The 22,550-nt window shown below is 52.3% G+C and overlaps 1 protein-coding gene across 2 annotated transcripts; it reads left to right on the top strand.

Annotated features, from left to right (window-relative positions):
* Positions 1-4,773: 4,773 nt before the first annotated feature.
* LOC133349686 (thromboxane A2 receptor-like) lies at positions 4,774-17,656 on the top strand. Of its 2 annotated transcripts, XM_061563349.1 has the most exons (5): positions 4,774-4,832; positions 9,371-9,483; positions 9,890-11,607; positions 12,111-12,350; positions 15,110-17,656. In XM_061563349.1, the coding sequence occupies exons 3-5, from the start codon at positions 10,927-10,929 to the stop codon at positions 15,581-15,583; spliced, it is 1,395 nt and encodes a 464-aa protein (XP_061419333.1). In that variant the 5' UTR covers positions 4,774-4,832; positions 9,371-9,483; positions 9,890-10,926; the 3' UTR covers positions 15,584-17,656. The 2 variants fall into 2 exon arrangements, with proteins under 2 accessions (XP_061419333.1, XP_061419325.1); XM_061563341.1 differs by having other exon boundaries at positions 9,371-11,607.
* The last annotated feature ends 4,894 nt before the right edge of the window (positions 17,657-22,550 follow it).

Raw genomic sequence — 22,550 nt, 5'->3', positions numbered from 1 at the left:
CTTGGTGTGAGTTTGTCTTGGTGTGTATTTGTCTTGGTGTGAATTTGTCTTGGTGTGAATTTGTCTTGGTGTGAACTTGTCTTGGTGTGTGTTTGTCTTGGTGTGAGTTTGTCTTGGTGTGAACTTGTCTTGGTGTGTATTTGTCTTGGTGTGAATTTGTCTTGGTGTGAATTTGTCTTGGTGTGTACTTGTCTTGGTGTGAGTTTGTCTTGGTGTGAATTTGTCTTGGTGTGAACTTGTCTTTGTGTGAATTTGTCTTGGTGTGAATTTGTCTTGGTGTGTATTTGTCTTGGTGTGAATTTGTCTTGGTGTGTGTTTGTCTTGGTGTGAATTTGTCTTGGTGTGAATTTGTCTTGGTGTGAATTTGTCTTGGTGTGTATTTGTCTTGGTGTGAACTTGTCTTGGTGTGAACTTGTCTTGGTGTGAATTTGTCTTGGTGTGAACTTGTCTTGGTGTGAATTTGTCTTGGTGTGAACTTGTCTTGGTGTGAATTTGTCTTGGTGTGTATTTGTCTTGGTGTGAATTTGTCTTGGTGTGAATTTGTCTTGGTGTGAACTTGTCTTGGTGTGTATTTGTCTTGGTGTGAATTTGTCTTGGTGTGTATTTGTCTTGGTGTGAATTTGTCTTGGTGTGAATTTGTCTTGGTGTGAACTTGTCTTGGTGTGAATTTGTCTTGGTGTGAATTTGTCTTGGTGTGTATTTGTCTTGGTGTGTATTTGTCTTGGTGTGTATTTGTCTTGGTGTGAACTTGTCTTGGTGTGAATTTGTCTTGGTGTGAACTTGTCTTGGTGTGAACTTGTCTTGGTGTGTATTTGTCTTGGTGTGAATTTGTCTTGGTGTGAACTTGTCTTGGTGTGAACTTGTCTTGGTGTGAATTTGTCTTGGTGTGTATTTGTCTTGGTGTGAATTTGTCTTGGTGTGAACTTGTCTTGGTGTGAATGTGTCTTGGTGTGTAATTGTCTTGGTGTGAATTTGTCTTGGTGTGAATTTGTCTTGGTGTGTATTTGTCTTGGTGTGAATTTGTCTTGGTGTGTATTTGTCTTGGTGTGAATTTGTCTTGGTGTGTATTTGTCTTGGTGTGAATTTGTCTTGGTGTGTAATTGTCTTGGTGTGAATTTGTCTTGGTGTGTAATTGTCTTGGTGTGAATTTGTCTTGGTGTGTATTTGTCTTGGTGTGAATGTGTCTTGGTGTGTAATTGTCTTGGTGTGTATTTGTCTTGGTGTGAATTTGTCTTGGTGTGAATTTGTCTTGGTGTGAACTTGTCTTGGTGTGAACTTGTCTTGGTGTGTATTTGTCTTGGTGTGAATTTGTCTTGGTGTGTATTTGTCTTGGTGTGAATTTGTCTTGGTGTGTATTTGTCTTAATATGAATTTTTATGTTTGCGCATAGTCACTTTAAGATGTTTTCTTGTTCATGTTTTCGTTTTTTGTTTGTTGCGGTTGCACCCGATTCAAGAGCCAAATGGCTCACATGGCTATACCAAAGAAATTAAACTGAAATTTGCCTTGGTATGAATTTGTCTTGGTACGTATTTGTCTTGGTATGTAGTTGTGGTGGGGAGCACCAATGTGTGTGTGTGTGCTGCTTGCTGAACTTTGCCTGTGCTAATGGCAAGCAGAAGTGTAGTGGTGAGTGCGCTGCGTGACGAACCCGGTGACCCGAGTGGGACTTCAGCACCACCGCTATCACTACACCCATCACAACCACCACTACCACTACACCCACCACCACTACACCAATCACAACCACCACTACCACTACACCCACCAAACCATCACTACACTCACCACAACCACCACCCCATCTACCACCCCCCACCACTACACCCACTACCCCCACCACTACACCCACCACAACCACCACTACACCCATCACAACCACCACTACACCCACCACCACTACACCCACCACAACAAACCCTACCACTACACCTATCTTTCGGTAAAGTCACGTAAATAGAAAATATATATATATATATAATACAATAAAAATGCTAATTTGTAATAATTTAAATTAAAATAAATAGATTTAAATAATAAATTGAAAATAAGAAAATAAAAAAGCCGCAATAAAAAAATTGTCCAATAAAAGTAAAAATTTATTGAAAATAATAAAAGCAAAAAACCCACGACGTTTCGATCGCAACACAAGCGGTCTTCATCACTACCATTTACTATTTACAATATTTTATTTTACTAGGTAAGGCCCACGGAGCTAAAGAGCTCTTTTCCAGGAGCAACGTGGACACAAATGATAGCTCAACGAAGTGGTTTATCACGCGGAAATGTAGAGCAGTAGCCAAATCCTCTAAACGCGTGATGTCGATTCTAAATGTGGAGGGGAAAATCGAAAGACCCGGAGAAAAAATCCACAGCGAGCACGTGGAGAGAGACACGCAGACTCCAAATATACAGCAGCAGGCGTCAGGGTCAGGATCGAACCCATGACCTCCTGTACACTAGGCGAGGTAGTTAACAACTCGTCACTTCGCTACACCCATCACAATCACCCCCACCACTACACCCAACACAACCACCTCCACCACTACACCCACCACAACCACCACTACTTCCACCACAACCACCACTAAACCCACCACCACTACACCCAACACAACCACCACTACACCCACCACCTGTACCACTACACCCAACACAATCACCACTACCACTACACCCACCACCCCACCATGACACCCACCACAACCACCACTACATCCACCACAACCACCCCTACCACTACACCCAATACGACCACCCCCACCACTACACCCACCAGAACCACCCCCACCACTACAACAACAACCGCCATTCGCCACTAAGTGGCGGTGACGTCACCACGACGCTTGTGCCAGACTATGTGCACCTTGAGGCCACGTGAAGTGACTAACTCCCGCTGGCAGGAGGTCACGGGGCAGACTCAGATGCCACAGGTCGACTAACTGAGATGACCAAGACGACTGGCTGATGCACCACCTGTGCCCCCTACTGTGCCAACTTGTTGTGCTTTGACCACCCGGCGCTCTGCTCGTTGTTGCGAGCGTCGCTCCTCCGCCCTCCGTTGTTGTTGGAAGGCGACTGCCTCCAACTGCCCAGTAGCGTCCTTCACGAGCCTCCTCCACTGAGGCCGATCTTGATACCGCTGGTACCAGTCATTGTCAAGTCCACTCAGCTCCTAATCCTCCTGTACCACATCACTCCATCTCTTCTCTAGCCCGTGCCGCGCCCGTTTAGCCCCCTCGATCCGTCCGAACATAAGCTGTGTAGGCATGCGGTGGCTGGGCATGCGGGCTACATGACCCAGCCAACGCAGCCTTGCCTGCCGGAGAAGCTCACCGATGGGACTTTGTCCAGATATTTCAAGGATTTGTGAGCTCCTCACACAATCCAGCATGGTTAAACCCAGGATGGATCGTAGGCGGGCCAGCCTAAATGTTTCTAACCGGCGAACATGTTCCATTAGGGGGGTCCACGTCTCGCAAGCGTAGAGAAGGGAGGGAATGACCGTGGCCGAGAAGACCTGAAGCTTCATGCGGATCGACAGACCAGGTAGCTTCCACACAGCAGCGTTACGCAACCGATGAAAAGATAATGCCGCTCGACTGATTCGGAGTGAGACCTCTGCTGTTAAACTGGAGCCGGTCATGAGCACACTGCCCAGGTATGGGAAACTCTCCACTCTCTCCACAACTGCCTTATCACCAATTGGGAATTGTGGGGGTCGAGTGTCCGATGGTACAAAATACTCAGGCAGGTGCTTAGTTTTTGTGGGGCTGTTGGTAAGGCCTCACCTCTTAGTGGCAAGCTCCAGATTCAGCAGCAGCGCCTCCAACTCCTCCTCTGAGTCAGCAGCAATTACCAGATCATCGGCATACATAACATGGTTGAGCAATAGGGAGCCATCCCTTGACCGCACCCGGGCATCGATCAGCCTCCCATTGTATCTGTACCAGATGGAAATTCCTCCGGTACAGCTATTGAAGGCGTCACGAACTACGTAGTCGAAATAGATGTTAAATAATGTAGGGAGCCAGAGAACATCCCTGTCGCACCCCAAGGTGTACAGCGAATGGCTCTGACTCCCGGCCACGTAGTTTTACCCGGGCCCGCTCACCATCATGAAGGTCCTTAATGATTGTGAGTAGTGGGTCAGGGACTCCGAAAGCACGAAGAACTACCCAGAGCCCAGGCTTACTGATGGTATCATAGGCCTTGACCAGGTAAATAAAGTAGAGATGTAGGTCTTGTTGGAATTCCCTACACCTCTGCTGTAGCAGACGGACAGAAAATATTGCATCTGTGCATGACCGCCCTTTCCTGAAACCGCATTGGGGCTCCGCAAGCCTCTCCTCAGCGTGCCTGGCAAAGCGATGTTGAATAATCCTTGCCAGGACCTTTCCCGGCACACTGAGGAGTGAGATGCCCCTGTAGTTGTTACAGTCTGTGCGGTCCCCCTTCTTAAAGAGAGGGGACCACCAGGGCATCCACCACTACACCCACCACAACCACCCCCACCACTACACCCACCACAACCACCCCCACCACTACACCCACCACAACCACCCCCACCACTATACCCACCACAACCACCCCCACCACTACACCCACCACAACCACCCCCACCACTACACCCACCACAACCACCCCCACCACTCCACCCACCACATCCACCCCCTACCCTCCACGTCGCCCCCGCCTCCCCTGCTCCGTGGTGGGGGAGGGTGGGAGGGAGTTCCTGGGCTGGACCCGGTCCCCGCCTCTCCGCTCCACTCGGAGGAGCCGAGTGGAGCTCTCGCTCGAGGGACAGATGACGAGGCGCGTGGGCGAGGGAGGTAAGGTACGAGGCGAGTTCACGCGTAGAGGTGTACCGTGCACACACGACTACGGATAAACGTACGTGCGTAGACACAAACACACATATATATAAAGTGCCGGATGAAGCTATGTTATAAAGGGGCCCTAAATAAAATAAAAACATAAATATTAAAACACCAATCTTTTACTTGGATAGTAAGTAATTCTATTTTTATTTTATTTGCTATACAGCCACAGAAAATACGATAAATCGCTAACCTTAAACACGCAGTCGTTCGTAAAAGTCGAAGGCGGTATAGTACTATAGTAATAGAGCAAGTGCAGAATCACTGTTACCGGAATTGATGGCTTGAAGTCATTTAGCGCGGGGCCCTTGAAAGTGCGGAGCCCGTAGCTACTACATATGTAGCTACTTTAGCTATTAGAATAACCCGGCACTACATATACACACGTAACAAGATGCGTACACACACATCGCACGCTTTCAGACGCGGCTTCTGCGGCCGTCTGGAACGCTCTTCTTTCCGTTGCTAGGAAGCCACTGGAGCTATTCACTTTTAAATCATCGTCTATAATTTTATATTGACAAAGTCATTTCTTTAGAACCGCTTATTGCGTTTAGTTTGTCGTCCTTCCCCGTATTAGCACGGTCCGCTACGTACGGTGTGAACAAAGTTCAACACACTTACGTCCTTACACAGAGAGACACGTAGATAATAGAATCGTATGTACAGATGGTGTGGATTTGCTCTCCAACACACCGGTGTGCTGTACTAGTGACGAATTGGCGTGTTCTGTTTACGTGACGAACCCTTACTAATAGTGCTGTGTCGGGTGGTGGCGTGTTTAACGACACATTTACGCGATCTAACAAAAGAAAACCCCTGTGTTATAGATATACGTATACACATGAACATACACCCGTATACATACACAGACGCATAGACATACATAGAACTATATACATATGCATGTTTGCAGATACGCACATGCAGATACATCGTATACAAATACATAGACATTGATGCATACACACACGAATACTCATATACACACATACATAGAGATATGTATACACGGATACATAAACGTATACGCGTACGCACTTGGGTTGAAAAACAAACAAAAAAATCCGTGTTTTTTTTGCATGGCTGGTAACCGAATGAACGCCCCGTTCTACCCCATAACGCGTAGCACGTGGTACACCCGCACACACATGGCTCACACGTGGTACACGGGCGGCCCATGCGTGGCACCACATGGCTGCAGGGTTTGCTGGTACATGTTGTTTATGTCGTTTATTTTGAAAATTCGGTCACTGTTCCTATGATCACTGTTACATTGCTTTTATGGCTTTATTTTGGTGATTTCGAAAAGTTTTTTGGTTTGGCCATGTTTGTTTGTTGTAGTACGGAGTTCGACGGATGGCCTTAATCTAAGTTGTCTTGTGGTTGTTGTTGTTATTTGCCTTGCATCCCACTGAGGTTTTTGCACACAGCGTTGGTGTACGGCGCTTGTTTCTGGAATTTTTGCTGTTTTTTTCCCCTGGATTTTCTGTTTGCACTTAGTCACATAGTCACTTTGAGATGTTTTCTTGTACATGTTTTAGTTTTTTGTTTGTTGCGATTGCACCCGATTCAAGAGCCGAATGGCTCACGGGGCTATACCTAATAAATGAACTTGAACCACGCGTGACACACACGCACACACCGATATCCCAAACTTAATTTGGATCGGCTTTGGTAACGCAGACGGCGTTAATCGCCGGGACGTGTTTAAAATCATCGGGCGTGTGAAGCGTTCGAGGGGGTTTCGTTCATTTAAAATTTTAATAGGGGACGGGGGCGGGGGTATATGAAATTGGTAAACGTGGAACGGAGCGTGATGGGAGGTGGGGTTCGCGAGACATGGAGAACCCTGGCCGTGAGAAAAACACTTTAATCTCCGGCGCGGCAGGCGAAATAGTGGAGCAAGTTTCTTTAAATTCGGGGTGAGTGGTGAGCACGAAACCCAGTTGCATTTGTCTCCCGAGCGCTGATGTTTAGACATCGTACTCGGTCGAGGCGTAGACCGAGAGGAAGACGCCCAGAACCGGTCTAGATATTCGCCACCAATCATCGTCATTCTTTGGTCGTGGGCAGGAATCGAACCCGGGTCGCCGGGTTCGTAGCGCAGCGCGCTAACCGCTACACCACCGCTCCCCACACACACTCGCATAAAAAAACGTTACACACACACGTGTACATGCACACACGCAATGCCTGCTGATTGTTTAAAGGGCAGCATATTTATTATACACACACACACGCGTGTGTGTAATCATGGAATAAGTCGAATCCACATGCCCGCACGAGCTGGTTACAATTTAAGTGAAAAAATACAAATAAAATGATTTTATACAAAACATATGATCGCGTGACCCCAAAAGAACCCAATTTCGACTGATCTCAGAAGCTTAGCGAGGCTGGGCCTGGATAGCGCTCGGGATGGGCGAACTGCCGTGCGTGACAAACACAACTCAGGAAGGGCCATTGCCCGAAACGTCGCCTGTTATAGATTCACGTTCAAGGCCACGGCAGACGCCGCTCTTGGGGGTCAAATGGAGGGGGGCCTCTGTGTTCAATCCCCCCCCCACCCACTGGCGTTCGTATTCGTCTTGTGTCCTGTGCGGGTGTCGAATTCCACGTTCGCCCGTGGCCAGGCTCGGGGCAGCCTTCACTTGTGTAGAGTCAGATGCCTCCTATTGTGCTCCCTCCCTCCCTCTCTCTCCTCCAAGTGGTGCCCATGACGGCGATGCCACGCGGTAGTGGTGGTGAGTAAAGATGGTGATTATATTGGTCATGATGATTGTCGTGGTGATGATGTTTTTTTATGAGGTTGGAGAGTGCGTGGATGGGAGTGGAGTGAGATGAGAGGTAGGAGAGTGCGTGTGGAGGGGAGTGGAGTGAGATGAGAGGTAGGAGAGTGCGTGGAGGAGAGTGAGATGAGAGGACAGAGGTAGGAGACTGGGTAGAGGGGAGTAGAGTGAGATGAGAGAGGTAGGAGCGGGGAGAGGTAAGAGAGTGCGTGGAGGGGAGTAGAGTGAGATGAGAGGGGAGAGGTAGGAGAGTGCGTGGAGGGGAGTAGAGTGAGATGAGAGGGGAGAGGTAGGAGAGTGCGTGGAGGGGAGTAGAGTGAGATGAGAGGGGAGAGGCAGGAGAGTGCGTGGAGGGGAGTAGAGTGAGATGAGAGGAGAGGTAGGGGAGTGAGTGGAGGGGAGTGGAGTGAGATGAGAGGGGAGAGGTAGGAGAGTGCGTGGAGGGGAGTGGAGTGAGATGAGAGGGGAGAGGTAGGAGAGTGCGTGGAGGGGAGTGGAGTGAGATGAGAGGGGAGAGGTAGGAGAGTGCGTGGAGGGGAGTGGAGTGAGATGAGAGAGGAGAGGTAGGAGAGTGCGTGGAGGGGAGTGGAGTGAGATGAGAGGGGAGAGGTAGGAGAGTGCGTGGAGGGGAGTGGAGTGAGATGAGAGGGGAGAGGTAGGAGAGTACGTGGAGGGGAATGGAGTGAGATGAGAGGGGAGAGGTAGGAGAGTGCGTGGAGAGGAGTAGAGTGAGATGAGAGGTAGGAGAGTGCGTGGAGGGGAGTAGAGTGAGATGAGAGGGGAGAGGTAGGAGAGTGCGTGGAGGGGAGTGGAGTGAGATGAGAGGGGAGAGGCAGGAGAGTGCGTGATGAGATTGGGATCCCGTGGAGTGAGGGATGGGAGCGTTTGCGGTCACGTGGTCTTGTTGACAGGCGTGAGTGACTCCTGCTGCTGCTGCTGAGTTGAAGCCGCGCGTCATCTCCCCGTAGTCCGGTCCCATTTCGGCGTCGGTGCCACGACTGTGAACGTCGAAGGGAAACTCTATCCCGTGCCTCCTCTATCCCGTGCCTCTGGGAGTGTTAAGTGCTGCTGGTGAGAGTCGGGCTCCACGTACTTTCTGAATCAAATGCGGTTGTTTTTCTCTTCCATTTTCACACCGGCGGCGGCGGTGCTGCTGCTGCTGCTGGAAAAAAATGACCACAATGATGTCTGCAGTCTCTGGAATATACGACGCACCATTCCCTCACTCTGCATTATAAAGTAAAAGTTGAGCGGTGCGTCTTATAATCCGGTCGCTGTGCGCGCGTGCGTGAGTGAGGTCAGGTTTGTATAACTCGACTGACAGCTTGAGCATAAGCACGTCATCTTGGGGGGTGGCAATTTATTTTTGTCTCCCATTAAAAAAAGAATTTATGTCAGCGTAAGTCAGCTTGGAATATTTGTCATGAATACGTGAGATCCGGTGGTCACCTTGTGGGATTTGCCAACGTAAATATAACAAGTCGACGAGTCCGAACTTTTGGCCACCCTGTGTGTAACATCACGTTTCACTCACACAAGAGGTGTCGCTGCTCACCCTCCCTACCCCTTCAAGGCCTGCGAGCCACAGACAGACATTCCACGTTCCTATGACGGCGGCTGTGTATTGCCTAACGAAACTTCCATTGCAGCCACGTAACCACCCCGACCCCCTCTCTCTCTCTCTCACTCTCATTGCAGGACTTTTCGACCGCTGAGACGCGCGTGGCTTCCGTCATCGCGAAACCAGATAGGCCAAAAAAAACAAACTTCAACGGATTCTCAACCCACCAGCGGATGAAAGCATTTCTCCGGTATTTCTGTGAAAAACATTTTTTAACAACACACACGGAGGGGGGGTGGGGGGCGTGAAACATCCTCGGTGGTGGTGGCGTTTGGTGGTCGTCACGATGGCTCTGGGCTGAGTTTGTAAGTTATTTTGTTGCAGCGAGCCGTCGCTCGAGCCCCGGTCGCGTCAAAGTCCCTGGCGAAGTCTTCGCGAGAATAGAGACGCCAGAGAGAGAGAGAGCGAGAGAGAGTCAGAACCGGCAACGTACAATATCTCCCCCCCACTGAGTTAAAGCCCACTTCGCTAAGGAGCTCTTTTCATCGAGGGCAGAGGCGGGGCGTGCGGGAATTCACGCGTCTCGTCCGTCGTCACCATTCAAGCTCCGCGCTCGATGCGTTTTGATTCTTTCAATTTTGATATTTTTTTCTAAGTCGCCGGTTCGCTGAGCGCAAAGCCCAAAGAGACCCCGAAAGAAAGAAGAAATCGCCGAGCGGCCAGCGACAATCACAGCACACTCGAAGGTGCAGGAAGACCCCGCTGGGCGGACCGTCCGAACGATGACAAGGAGCTCGTTCAACGACTTCGTGTCAGACCTCCGTCCAAACGTCGTTCAACGCCCGACATCTGCGTGACGATCACACGCCAACAACAAAAACCTGCGCCTGCTACGACTATATACACACACACACGCATCTCTCTCTTTCTCTGTGTAAACCGAAACACGTGAACGTCGATACGGTATTGGCAACTGACCGGCTCGCTCTGCGTATCAAGCGTCGGGGTCGACCCTAACGCCTGTAGGCCTCTGGGCTACAGCTACTGTGAGGGCCCCCAGTAATGTTTCCCAAAGGAAAACAAAGTTAAAGAAAAATAAAATAGATTTTGACAAGGCTAACAACAAATAAAATTCAGTAATTCACAAGCGAAATCACTTTTCACTTCATCTGTGGAGGCCCTCCGGCTGGCGGAGGCCCCTGGGCTGCGGACATTTTAAAGTTGATGGACCGAGACCCGACGACCGAGCGGAGTTTGCCCTCGGAGGTCCACGTGGCACCGAGGATTGTTTATTTTTTTCTAAAATAAATTGAACTTTACCGAACTGCAACCACGTATCCTACGGTCGGTCAAAGCCGGCGTCCGTCGCTTGATGATGGCGCAGGAGGAAGGGATCACTGCGTAGGGAGCGTCCGGCCGTTTGCCCTCCGACGATCTGCCCTCCCGTTGTCACATACTCCGTCGGTACCCGGCTCATGAATATTGGGGCCTCAATAAACGAGGCGCCTCCTTAATCACCAGGACCTGCTGACCTTCATCACCAGGATCGCCTGACCTCCTTCATCACCAACATCACCTTCATCAATATTGAAACGGTCTCGTGACAGTGAGACCTCTCCGTCAATACCGGGAGCCTGCTCACCAAACACCGCCAATCTTCACCCTCGCCGATCTCCGCCACCGTAACCTCGCCATGGCCCTCGTGGCGGCCGACAACGCGGCCGCCGCCGCCGGCGCCACGGCCTTCTCGCTGCCGGGCGTCCTCTTCAACGCGAGCGGCGCTCCAACGGCGTCGACGATGGAGAACGCGACGGCGTCGACGTCGCCCTCCTGCGCCGCCAAGTCGACGCCGAACCGCACCTCGCCCTGGTACTCGGCGATCTTCACCGCCGCGGGGCTCGCCTCCAACATCTTCGCCCTCGTCGTGGTGGCGAGGGCGGCGCGCCGCACGCGCAGCCGCTCGCGCGGCGCCTTCCTCGCCGTGGTCACGGGCCTCGTCGCCACCGACCTCGCCGGGCTGGCGGTCACGGGCGCCGTCGTCGTGAGCATGCACGCGCTCGACCTCGAGTGGACGAGGGTGGACCCCCGGCGCCACCTCTGCCGCTTCTTCGGCGGCTGCATGGTGTTCTTCGGCCTGTCGCCCCTGCTGCTGGGCTGCGCCATGGCGGTCGAGCGTCGCCTCGGCATCGCGCGGCCGCTCGTCCACGCCGCCGTCGTGACGCGGCGCGGGGCCGGCGCGGCCGTGCTCGCCGTCTGGGCCCTCGCGCTCGCCGTGGCGGTGGCGCCCGCCGCCGGCCTCGGCTCCTACTCGGTGCAGTGGCCGGGCTCGTGGTGCTTCCTCGCGACGGAGGGGGCGGACGGAGGCGTCTTGCAGGTCGGTGCCCGACGCGCCCGCTGGCAGTTGCGGCCGGGGTCAGCGGGCGGCTCCGGTTGGCACGGTTGGCTAACGTACGGTGCGAAAGAAGTTCGACGCACGCACGTAAAGGCAGTTTGTCGGATATATCATATAATGTTGAACTTCTTTCGTACGTAGCCAACCGTGCTCATCGGAGGTGCGGGGTCAGGACAGCAAACTAAACACAAAACGCAGTTCTAAAGAAATGAGTTTGTCCATCTAGATGATGGTTTAAAAGTGCATAGCTCCAGCGGCTTCCTAATATCAGAAGTGAGAGCGTTCCAGACGGTCGCAGGAGGACCACCGTCTTTGTTCGGTGGCTTAGACAAAAGCCGCCGCCGCTGCTGCTGCGAGGATGATCAGAGTTGGCGTGATGATGGTTCACAGCTCCTTGACGATTATCACCATCGTCGGAACATCAGCGAAGCGTCATTCGCGTTGCGTTGTTCCCCACTCCCTCCCCGATCCTCCACTGCGGCCAGCCGGCGCACGCGGCCGGCGCCGTCGTGTTCTCCCTCCTGGGTCTCGTGTCCCTCGCCGCCTCCCACCTCTTCAACAGCACCACTGTGCTCACGCTGGTGCGAGCTCGCCGCTGCGGTGCCGGTGCCGGGGCCGGGGCCGGCGCTCGGAGGCGGCACCGCGCCAACAAGCACGAGTTGGAGATGGTGGTGCAGCTGCTGGGCATCATGGTGATCGCCACCGTGTGCTGGACTCCGCTGCTGGTGAGAGACAGGGCCCTCGGGTCGTTGGGGACTTCGGGGGGAGCGGTGGCGGTGTTGTTGTTGTTGTTGAGGTTGTCGAGGTTCAATTTCTCGCCGAGTATTTTCGGCGCTCTCTGGGTCGCCTGCTGGAAGAGACTGCGGTGAGTGGCAGCTTGGCAAAGCGGTGGCCACAGTCGTCGAGATGTGCCGGGCGGCGGAATTATTGTAGGGGTTCGATCTGCTGGTGGATTATTTATTCGTTTGATTTTACTTTTTCCACCTACGTGACTTTACCGAAAGAACCAAAGAGTTTGTCTTGTGTTCGTGACCTACGTCGCGTTTCGACGTCACCACGTCAGATGTAATACTTTGAAGGCGTCGGGGGCCCCACACGGCGTGGTTTGCCCTGCACCCCCCCCCCCCCCCCGGCTGTGGATGTTGGGATGGGGAAGAGGAGGAGGAGGCTGCATGGGTGTCGAGTAAACAGACCCTGGCTCCGGCTCTGGCTTGCAAGTCGTCCCATTCAAACTCGATTCGAAGCTTTCGTGACTGCAGGGATTACTCTTTGGTTCTTTCGGTAAAGTCACGTAGAGTAGAAAAATTAAATAAAGCGCGGAAACGTCATGATTTGTTTTATTTTGTACCTACGTGACTTTACCGAAAGAACCAAAGAGTACTGTAGGGGTTGCTGAGCCGAGCGGACCCCGGTTTAGTGGTCGTGGTCTCTCTGTCATTTGTCGTCTTCGTTTTAATTTGCGTGTTTTTTTCTTTTGTCACTAATTCATCGCGATATTCATCATCTTCATTGTCAGTCGTCGCCCTCGTCATTTCCTCACGGTCGTCGACGTCGTTACGACGATCCAGTCCGGGTTTTCCTCACGTGGCCACGTGACCCCGTGACCGCCGCTCCGTCGTCAGAGGCTCTCGTTCACGGGGAGAGTGACTCTTCGCTCGCGGTGGGACCCTCGTTTTGGTTCCCGATCCGGTATTCATGGACCAAAAAGCCACAAATGGGAAAACCAGAACTGGAGATATTTTTATCGTGATAACAAACAATTCATAATTTACAGCCCCACCACCTCCACCAGCAGCAGGCATCGTGTAACTTATTGAATTCACAAAGAGACCCATAGACTCGCACACAGACCTATAGATTCACACACAGACCCATAGACTTACACACCGATCCATAGACACACACACAGACCCATAGACTCACACACAGACCCCTAGATTCACACACAAACCCATAGACTTACACACCGACCCATAGACTTACACACCGACCCATAGACTCACACACAGACTCATAGACTCACACACAGACCATTAGACTTACACACCAACCCATAGACTCACACACAGACCCCTAGATTCACACACAAACCCATAGACTTACACACCGACCCATAGACTTACACACCGACCCATAGACTCACACACAGACTCATAGACTCACACACAGACCATTAGACTTACACACCGACCCATAGACTCACACACAGACTCATAGACTCACACACAAACCCATAGACTCACACACAGACCCATAGACTCACACAGAGACCCATAAACTCACAGACAGACCCATAGACTCACATACAGACCCATAGACCCACACACAGACCCATAGGCTCACATAGAGACTTATCAACTCACGCAGAGACCCACATAACCATACAGGAACCCATAGACTCACACACAGACCCATAGACTCACACAGATAGCTATAGATCTGCCCGGTTGGCTACGTACGAAAGAAGTTCAAGATGCATACAATGCTGCTGAGGTTTATTTTCTTTTGTCACGTGGAGGAAAAGATTAAAGTTGTATTTATTTTTACCAGGCTGAGAGCTCCAGAGACCGAGATAGAAGAGACCCATTTGCAAGAGCGGCCCGGCTCACCAAAATAACAAAAAGCAAAACACGCGAAAGTAAATTGCAGCAATTAAGTAAATAGGAGGCGGATGGCCCGCTTTATTTATTGTATCCGAATTATGACGACGATAATGTGTACTTGTAACGCACCGCGCCCGCACGCCATTCGATCCTCTCCCAGAGAGGGAGCGAGGGGCACGAAGAGGAACTGCAGCAATGCGGTGAGCCCGGCACCAGATTCACACTGCGAGCTCTGCAATCCTCTATCTATATTAAGTTGTTACCGGACACTTAAAGAGTGCCTACATGCGGGAGGAGAGCAGAGCAGCCGCAGCGTGCGAGGGGGCAACACTCGATCCCATACAAAAGGCACTGGTGATATCAGTTAGCACTTTGCTGTAGACGGATTCTTCCTAGCGAGAGCTCTCCATCGACGGCCACAAGAAGGGAGCATCACCAACCCTCGATGCCTCCACAGCTTCTGGTTTAGAGGCCACGTGCATAGTCACCACCACCGCCACCACCGCAGCCACCCCACCAACACCACCGCCACCATCGCCACCACCACCACCATTCGCCACTAAGTGACGTGACGGTGACGTCACCACGGCGCCTGTGCCAGGCTAGGTGCACCTTGAGGCTACCACGTGAAGTGTCGAAGTCCCACTGCTGACAGGAGGTCTCGGGACAGACCCTCCAGGTGCAATGGGTCGGCCGACCGAGATGACCGGTAGATGCACCACCAGCTGTACCGCCCTCCTGTGCCAACTCCACCACCACTACTACCGCCGCCACCACCGCCACCACCACCACCACCACAGCCACCCCACGGCAACTCTCGAAGCTCTCACTGGTGGCGATCCCCTCCATCCTCGTTTCTCTCCCCCCACCCCCTCCTCCAGGTGTTCATCGCCACCATCGCGCTCAAGAGCAGCCTCATACCGGCCGAGCGCCACTGTAGCACGCTCATCCTGGGCATCCGCATGGCGACCTGGAACCAGATCCTCGACCCCTGGGTCTACATCTTGTTCCGCCGCTCCGTCATGCTGAGGCTGTGCCCCGGTTTGGGCGGCGGCGGCGGCGGCACCGCAGCCTCGTCCGTCCGGAGCGCGTCAGCGGCGTCCGTGTCGATGGCGGTCTACGGCGCCGCGCTTCGCACCGCCGCCTCCGTGAAAGGCGCGCCAGAGGGGGCGGTGGTGGCGGCGGTGGCTGTGGTCACCACGCCTCGGGGCCGAGCGGCCGTGATGCCCGCGGTGAACGGGGGAGGACGCGGAGGAGGAGGCGGTGGTGGTGGTGGAGATACGGGAGATCGACGAGACGGTGGAGATGGAAGAGGAGATGGAGGAGGAGAAACAGAGGAGGAGAGTCGCTTGTGAACGCAGTCGCCCCTCGGCGCGTGCCGACTGTGGCCGTGTTGAATGCCGGTGGAGGAGGATGAGCAGGAGGAGACATCGCGGGAACAGGAGACTGTGCGGCCAGGCCTCGTCAATGAGCAAAGAAAGATGGAAGAGAATCATAACATTGGAACCTCTTCTCCATTGCCCATTGTACCTCTTCATAATTTTTTTTTTAAAATCAAGATTGAAAACTAATTTCTTTAGAAACTGCTTGTAGTGTGTTTAGTTTGTTGTCCTTCCCCCCGCATCTCCGATTAGCGCGGCTGGCTACGCACGGTGCAAAAGAAGTTCAACATACAGTGTGCATCAATTATAGAATTATCTTCCTCTCCTTGCCTGCCCTCGTCCCCGCACGTCTTCCCGTCCCTCCCCGCATCCCTTCCGTGATCCCTAGGCACCCCCTCTATCTCGGCCACTCATTCCTCAACCCTCGCAGCACTACCCCTGCCATCTAAACTCAAAATCATTATGTTCTGTATAGCGCCTTGGGCGAAGGCGCATCCATAAAAAAATATATTAATATATGTAAAATATAAAAATGTGATTATAAACTGCACAAACTCCCCCCGCTGTTGCCACCACCCGCTCCCTTCACCCCGAGGGGCTCCACGTGCTCCACCTACGAGCCCGTGATTTAGATGGCGCCATGGCAGTGAGTTACAGGGTTTGTTATTTAAATCACGGCCGTTGAGCAGAGGCCCAAAGCGAGGCCTATGCGCATGTCCAGCGTAGGAGTTGTGGCAACCACCACAGCGTGTTCGGTGTGAAGGCGACCTCGGTCGATGAAGTTTGGCGTTGGTGGCACGTGACGCAGTAGCCACCGTGCCGAGCGAGAGGTGGAGAGCGTGTCGGAGAGCCCTCCCCTGGAGTGCACGGCCAATCGGGGCGACTGCCCCGGGCCCCACGCTTTGGGGAGGGTGTGCCCCGCTCTTCAAGGTCACGGTGTCAGATGTAATCACACTCCCCGCCTCCCTCTCTCCTGTCCTCTTTAGCCATTTGTCCCTCTCTACCTCGCTCTCTCCCTTCTTCCATTCTTCCCCCCTCCCTGCCCCCACCTCCCATTCCGCCTTTCCGGAGACGACCACCAGAGTTTGAAAAAATAAACACCACAACAGTGTCTTGTGTTCGTGACCTCCCTCCCTCCCCCCTCCTCCGTCTGCTCTCCCCTGGCTCTGTAACATCTCGAGATGGCCGTTGACGCTGAGCCGTCCCCTCGGGGTTCACGGCAAATCGGGGCAACTGCCCCGGGCCCCGCGCTTTGGGGGGGGGGGGCGGTGCCCTATTATAGGCAACGGTTAGCACACCGGACTTGCAATCCAGAGTTCGCCGGTTGAATTAAAATCTCCGGCAATTGAAACGACGGCCGAACGCCCGAATCACCATCGCCCCTGTCCACCCATCGGTGTCACTTGGGTGCACACCCAAGCTCAGTCCCGTCCAACGCGACATCGGGAAGAGTAGGCCTACGTGCCCATCGACGCGGAGGTCCTCAGGCAGTGCCCTCCTCCTAGCGGACGACAGCTTCCATCGGCGGCGGCGGTGCATGTGTAGTGGCGTTAACTACTCGCTGTTCGCAAACTGTGAGGGATCGGATCGTAAACAAGGGTTTCCCGCTCAATCAAACGGTCAGGGTCAAATGGGGTGAGGTAGGATCCAAACGCCAGATTGGGAAGGACCAATCGGAGGGTTCCACAGGGTGGCCGGGGATTGGACAACCCGGCCACGAACAGGTATAAAAGCCGGAGCGCTGAGAGCTCTTGGCCAGTTCTGCTACACGAAGACCCAAGTCGGCCGAAGACATCTAGGATAGGGACTGTGTGTTAAGATAATAAACAGTGTGTGCCATACAGAAGTTTAGGAAGTCCGTCCTTTACAACACTACACATGCCGACAATCGCCGGGGGCTGCGTTGTGGGGGTGCGGGGGGGGGCTACTCCTCGGCGTGCCCCTCCCCCCCTCCCCCCCTCCTCGTGCATCACTTACCACGTCATAATGGAAGCTGCCGGCCAAGCCCCTTTTGATTGGTTTAGCGGGCACGCTCTTTGCTGATTGGTGCCGTTCATCTGCGAGACGCGTGCTGCGAAGGGGGGGGGGGGGCACTCCCCCCCCCCCAAAACGCGTTGAGTTACCGGGGGGGGGGGGAGGTCGAGGTGGGATTTCAGAAAAATTGAGTCAAGCTTCAATTATCCGTCGCTTTGCGGGAATGTCTCGCGACGTTTCGGAGTGCGTGTGCACGTGTGTGCAATCGGTTCGTAGCGAGTGCGTACGACCTATTTGTGTGTGTGTCTGTGTGCGAGTGTGTGTCTGTGTCTGTGTGTGTGTCTGTGTCTGTGTGTGTGAGTGTGTGTGTCTGTGTCTGTGTGTGTGAGTGTGTGTGTCTGTGTGGGGAGCGGTAGTGTAGCGGTCAGGGCTCTGCGCTACGAACCGGGCGACCCGAGTTCGATTATCCACTCACGGCCAACACCAGCGACGATTATCTGAACCGGTCCTGGGCTTCCCACCCTAGGTCGACTCAGACTCAAATGAGTATCCGGTGCGGTGTGTAAACATCGCCACTCGGGGAGACAAAGGCGGCCGGGCGTGGTGCTGGCCACCCACCCACTCGTGTACCGTTTTGACCTTCATAGGTGCTCGCTAACAGCACTTGCCCCTACAGTCTGTTAAGGCTATACGGGGGATCTTTGTCTTTGGTGTCACGGTTAGGGCTCTGTGCTCGAACCGGGCGACCCGAGTTCGATAGCCCGCTCACGGACAACCAACACCAGTCACGATTATCTGAATCAGTCCTGGGCCTCCCCTAGGTCGACTCAGCCTCATGTGTAGACTTCAGGACGTGGGGAGACAAAGGTGGCCGAGCGTGGTGCGAACCGAACCACCCCATTTTGCACCGTGCCGACCTTAACGTGCTCGCAATCGGCACTTGCCCCAACAATCTGTGCGGCTATATGGGAGACCTTTGTCTTTGTGTGTATGCACACGCCCCACTTTATGAATCCATAGCCAGTGCTGTAATGACAGATAACGTTTATGGTATCAATATAAATATCAAGTTACGTAGATCGATGATCGTAAGCGCATCGGCTTGATTAATTAATTAAAGCGACGCCTTGACGTGTGGGAGTGAGCGTGGAGGTGGTTGATGTGATCATCGTTTGACCGATTTTCGTGAAAGCCACTGGGACCAGCACTGCTGAGAGCTTCGGTTCTCAACGAAACGATTTTTGTTTTATTTAACCAGGCAACGACCACTTAGCTGTATAGCTCTTTTTCAGAATGTGGACATTTCTAGCAACCGAATACTCTAAACGCGTGATGTTGTTTCTAAATGCGCGGGGAAACAACCGGAGGACCCGGAGAAAAATCCACGCGGCCACGGGGAGAGAGAGAGACACGCAAACTCCAAATATACAGCAGCAGGCGTCAGGGTCGGGATCGAACCCACGAACTCCTGTAGACCAGGCGAGGTAGTTAACATCTCCTAGCCACCGTGATGATGATGAGAGAGACACGCAGACTCCAAATAAACAGCAGGCGTGAGGGTCGGAATTGAATCCACAACCTCCTGTAGACCAGGCGAGGCAGTTAACATCTCCTAGCCACCGTGATGATGATGAGAGAGACACGCAAACTCCAAATATACAACAGCAGGCGTCAGGGTCAGGATCGAACCCACGAACTCCTGTATACCACGCGAGGTAGTTAACATCTCCTAGCCACCGTGATGATGATGAGAGAGACACGCAAACTCCAAATATACAGCAGCAGGCGTCAGGGTCGGGATCGAACCCACGAACTCCTGTAGACCACGCGAGGTAGTTAACATCTCCTAGCCACCGTGATGATGATGAGAGAGACACGCAAACTCTAAATAAACAGCAGCAGGCGTCAGGTCGGGATCGAACCCACGAACTCCTGTAGACCAGGCGAGGTAGTTAACATCTCCTAGCCACCGTGATGATGATGATGATGAGAGAGAGACACGCAAACTCCAAATAAACAGCAGGCGTGAGGGTCGGAATTGAATCCACAACCTCCTGTAGACCAGGCGAGGCAGTTAACATATCCTAGCCACCGTGATGATGATGAGAGAGAGACACACAAACTCCAAATAAACAGCAGGCATTGAGGGTCGGTATTGAACCCACGAACTCCTGTAGACCACGCGAGGTAGTTAACATCTCCTAGCCACCGTGATGATGATGATGAGAGAGAGACATGCAAACTCCAAATATACAGCAGCAGGCGTCAGGTCGGGATCGAACCCACGAACTCCTGTAGACCAGGCGAGGTAGTTAACATTTCCTAGCCACCGTGATGATGATGAGAGAGACACGCAAACTCCAAATATACAGCAGCAGGCGTCAGGTCGGGATCGAACCCACGAACTCCTGTAGACCACGCGAGGTAGTTAACATCTCCTAGCCACCGTGATGATGATGAGAGAGACACGCAAACTCTAAATAAACAGCAGCAGGCGTCGGGGTCGGGATCGAACCCACGAACTCCTGTAGACCAGGCGAGGCAGTTAACATCTCCTAGCCACCGTGATGATGATGAGATAGAGACACGCAAACTCCAAATAAACAGCAGGCATGAGGGTCGGAATTGAACCCACGACCTCCTGTAGACCCGGCGAGGTAGTTAACATCTCGCCACGGTGTCAGCCGGACCACCAATGAGACCCGCAGTCTCACATAGAGACCCATGGACTCAAATAGAGACCCATGGACTCGTATAGAGAAATATTGACTCGCGTTAAGACCCACAAACTCAAACAGAGACCCATAATCTCACATAGAGACCCATAGACTCGAATATGAATCCATAGACTCGTATAGAGACACATTGATTTACATAAAGACCCACAAATTTAAATATAGACCCATAGGCTCACATAGACACCCACAGACTCAAATAGAAAACCGTACACTCACACAGAGATCCATGAACTCGCATATAAACGCACGCACGCACATCTCTGACTTGTGTTTGGATTTTCCCACAAAGATGGAATTTTGGAGCAAACACGAAACCGTTTCCAGATGCCACTGGGCGAGCGCCGTGCGGTAACTGATGGAGCTTGGGATGAAAGTAAAAAAAATGTTTCCGCTTGCCGCTGGTCCACTTGCCCAGCGTAGACGGTGGGATACCGATAGGGCAGATCTGTGGTTTCTGTGAGCATATGGATCTCTGTGTGAGTCAATTAATCTCTGCGTGAGTCTATGGGTCTCTGTGTGAGTCTATGGGTCTTTGCGTGATGGGTCTATGGGTCTCTGTGTGATGAGTCTATGGGCCTCTGTGCGAGTCTATGGGTCTCTGCGTGAGTCTATGGATCTCTGTGTAAGTCTATAGGTCTCTGTGTGATGAGTTTTTGGGTCTCTGTGTGGTGAGTCTATGGGTCTCTGTGTGATGAGTCTATGGGGCTCTGTACGGGTCTATGGGTCTCTGTGTAAGTCTATAGGTCTCTGTGTGATGAGTATATGGGTATCTGTGTGATGAGTCTATGGGTCTCTGTGTGATGAGTCTATAGGTCTCTGTGTGAGTCTATGGGTCTCTGTGTCTATGGGTCTCTGTGTAATGAGTCTATGGGTCTCTGTGTGTGTCTATGGGTCTCTGTGTCTATGGGTCTCTGTGTGATGAGTCTATGGGTCTCCGCGCGAGTCTATGGGTATCTGTGTGATGAGTCTATGGGTCTCTGTGTGATGAGTCTATAGGTCTCTGTGTGAGTCTATGGGTCTCTGTGTCTATGGGTCTCTGTGTAATGAGTCTATGGGTCTCTGTGTCTATGGGTCTCTGTGTGATGAGTCTATGGGTCTCCGCGCGAGTCTATGGGTATCTGTGTGATGAGTCTATGGGTCTCTGTGTGATGAGTCTATAGGTCTCTGTGTGAGTCTAACGCCAGACGGTGGGATGAGATTCCCAGGGTAGACCTTGCAGGTGGCTGTGAGTCGACTCTGTAGCAGCTGCGGGATCTGGCGGAGGGGAAAGAACGCGTTGGCGATGGTGGTGATGGTGGTGGTGATGGTGGTGGTGATGGTGGTGGTGATGGTGGTGGTTGTGATGGTGGTGGTCGTGATTGTGGCATCAAAGGCTGTGGCCACGATGACAACTCGATCTTCTAATCTGGTGCTGTTTGTTGCTGGCCGTTTGGCATTTTGGACCTTAGCGCCTGTGCTCAGAAAACCGTGATGAAGACAAATCGTCACCACCAGCACCACCAACAGCAGCGTTCTCTCTGCTCATGGCTTTGGTCACATTCTCACTTTTTATTTGAAAATCCAGGCAGGATGTAAATCATGGGCTGTGTCCCTTCTCGCCGAGTGCTTCCCATGGTAATTATTCACAGAGGAAGATGGGGGGGGGGGGGGTAACACAGGTCATCATTCTGCCTGTCTGTCGCAGTGGCTATTGAGATGAATAATTTAATACATTTGGTATGTACGCCATTGCTGTAGCGCAGTGCTATCACGAGGGATCTATGTATGCTGCATTTATTTCGCACCGTATACGTAGCGGACCGTGAAATTTACTTTCATTGTCTACTCGACAGACCTGCTCTCCACCTGAGGACGGCTGCTTGCGTTGTGGCCGAAACGTCGTGAGAATTATTTTATTATGTTTTATTTTTATTATTTTATTATTTCCATCCTACGTGATTTTACCGAAAGAACCAAGAAGATTACTTTCACGTGTTTTGCTTTTTGTTATTTTGGTAAGCCGGGCCTCCTCTATCTCGGTCTCTGGAGTCCTCGGCCTGGTTATAACAAATACAACTTTAATATTTATCCTCCACAATGACAAAGAAAATAAACTTCAACAGCATTGTATGCATGTTCGTTGAAGTTCTTTCGTTACCGTGCGTAGCCAACAGCGCTGATTGGAGGTGCGGGCGAAGGACAAACAGCACGAAAAAGGCAGTTCTAAAGAAATTATTTTTCAAACTAGA

This window comes from Lethenteron reissneri, chromosome 4 (assembly GCF_015708825.2).
Source record: "Lethenteron reissneri isolate LAM-NWPU_2019-01 chromosome 4, ASM1570882v1, whole genome shotgun sequence".
In the NCBI taxonomy this organism is placed as follows: Eukaryota; Metazoa; Chordata; class Hyperoartia; order Petromyzontiformes; family Petromyzontidae; genus Lethenteron; species Lethenteron reissneri.
This window is presented reverse-complemented; position numbering and strand designations above follow the sequence as displayed.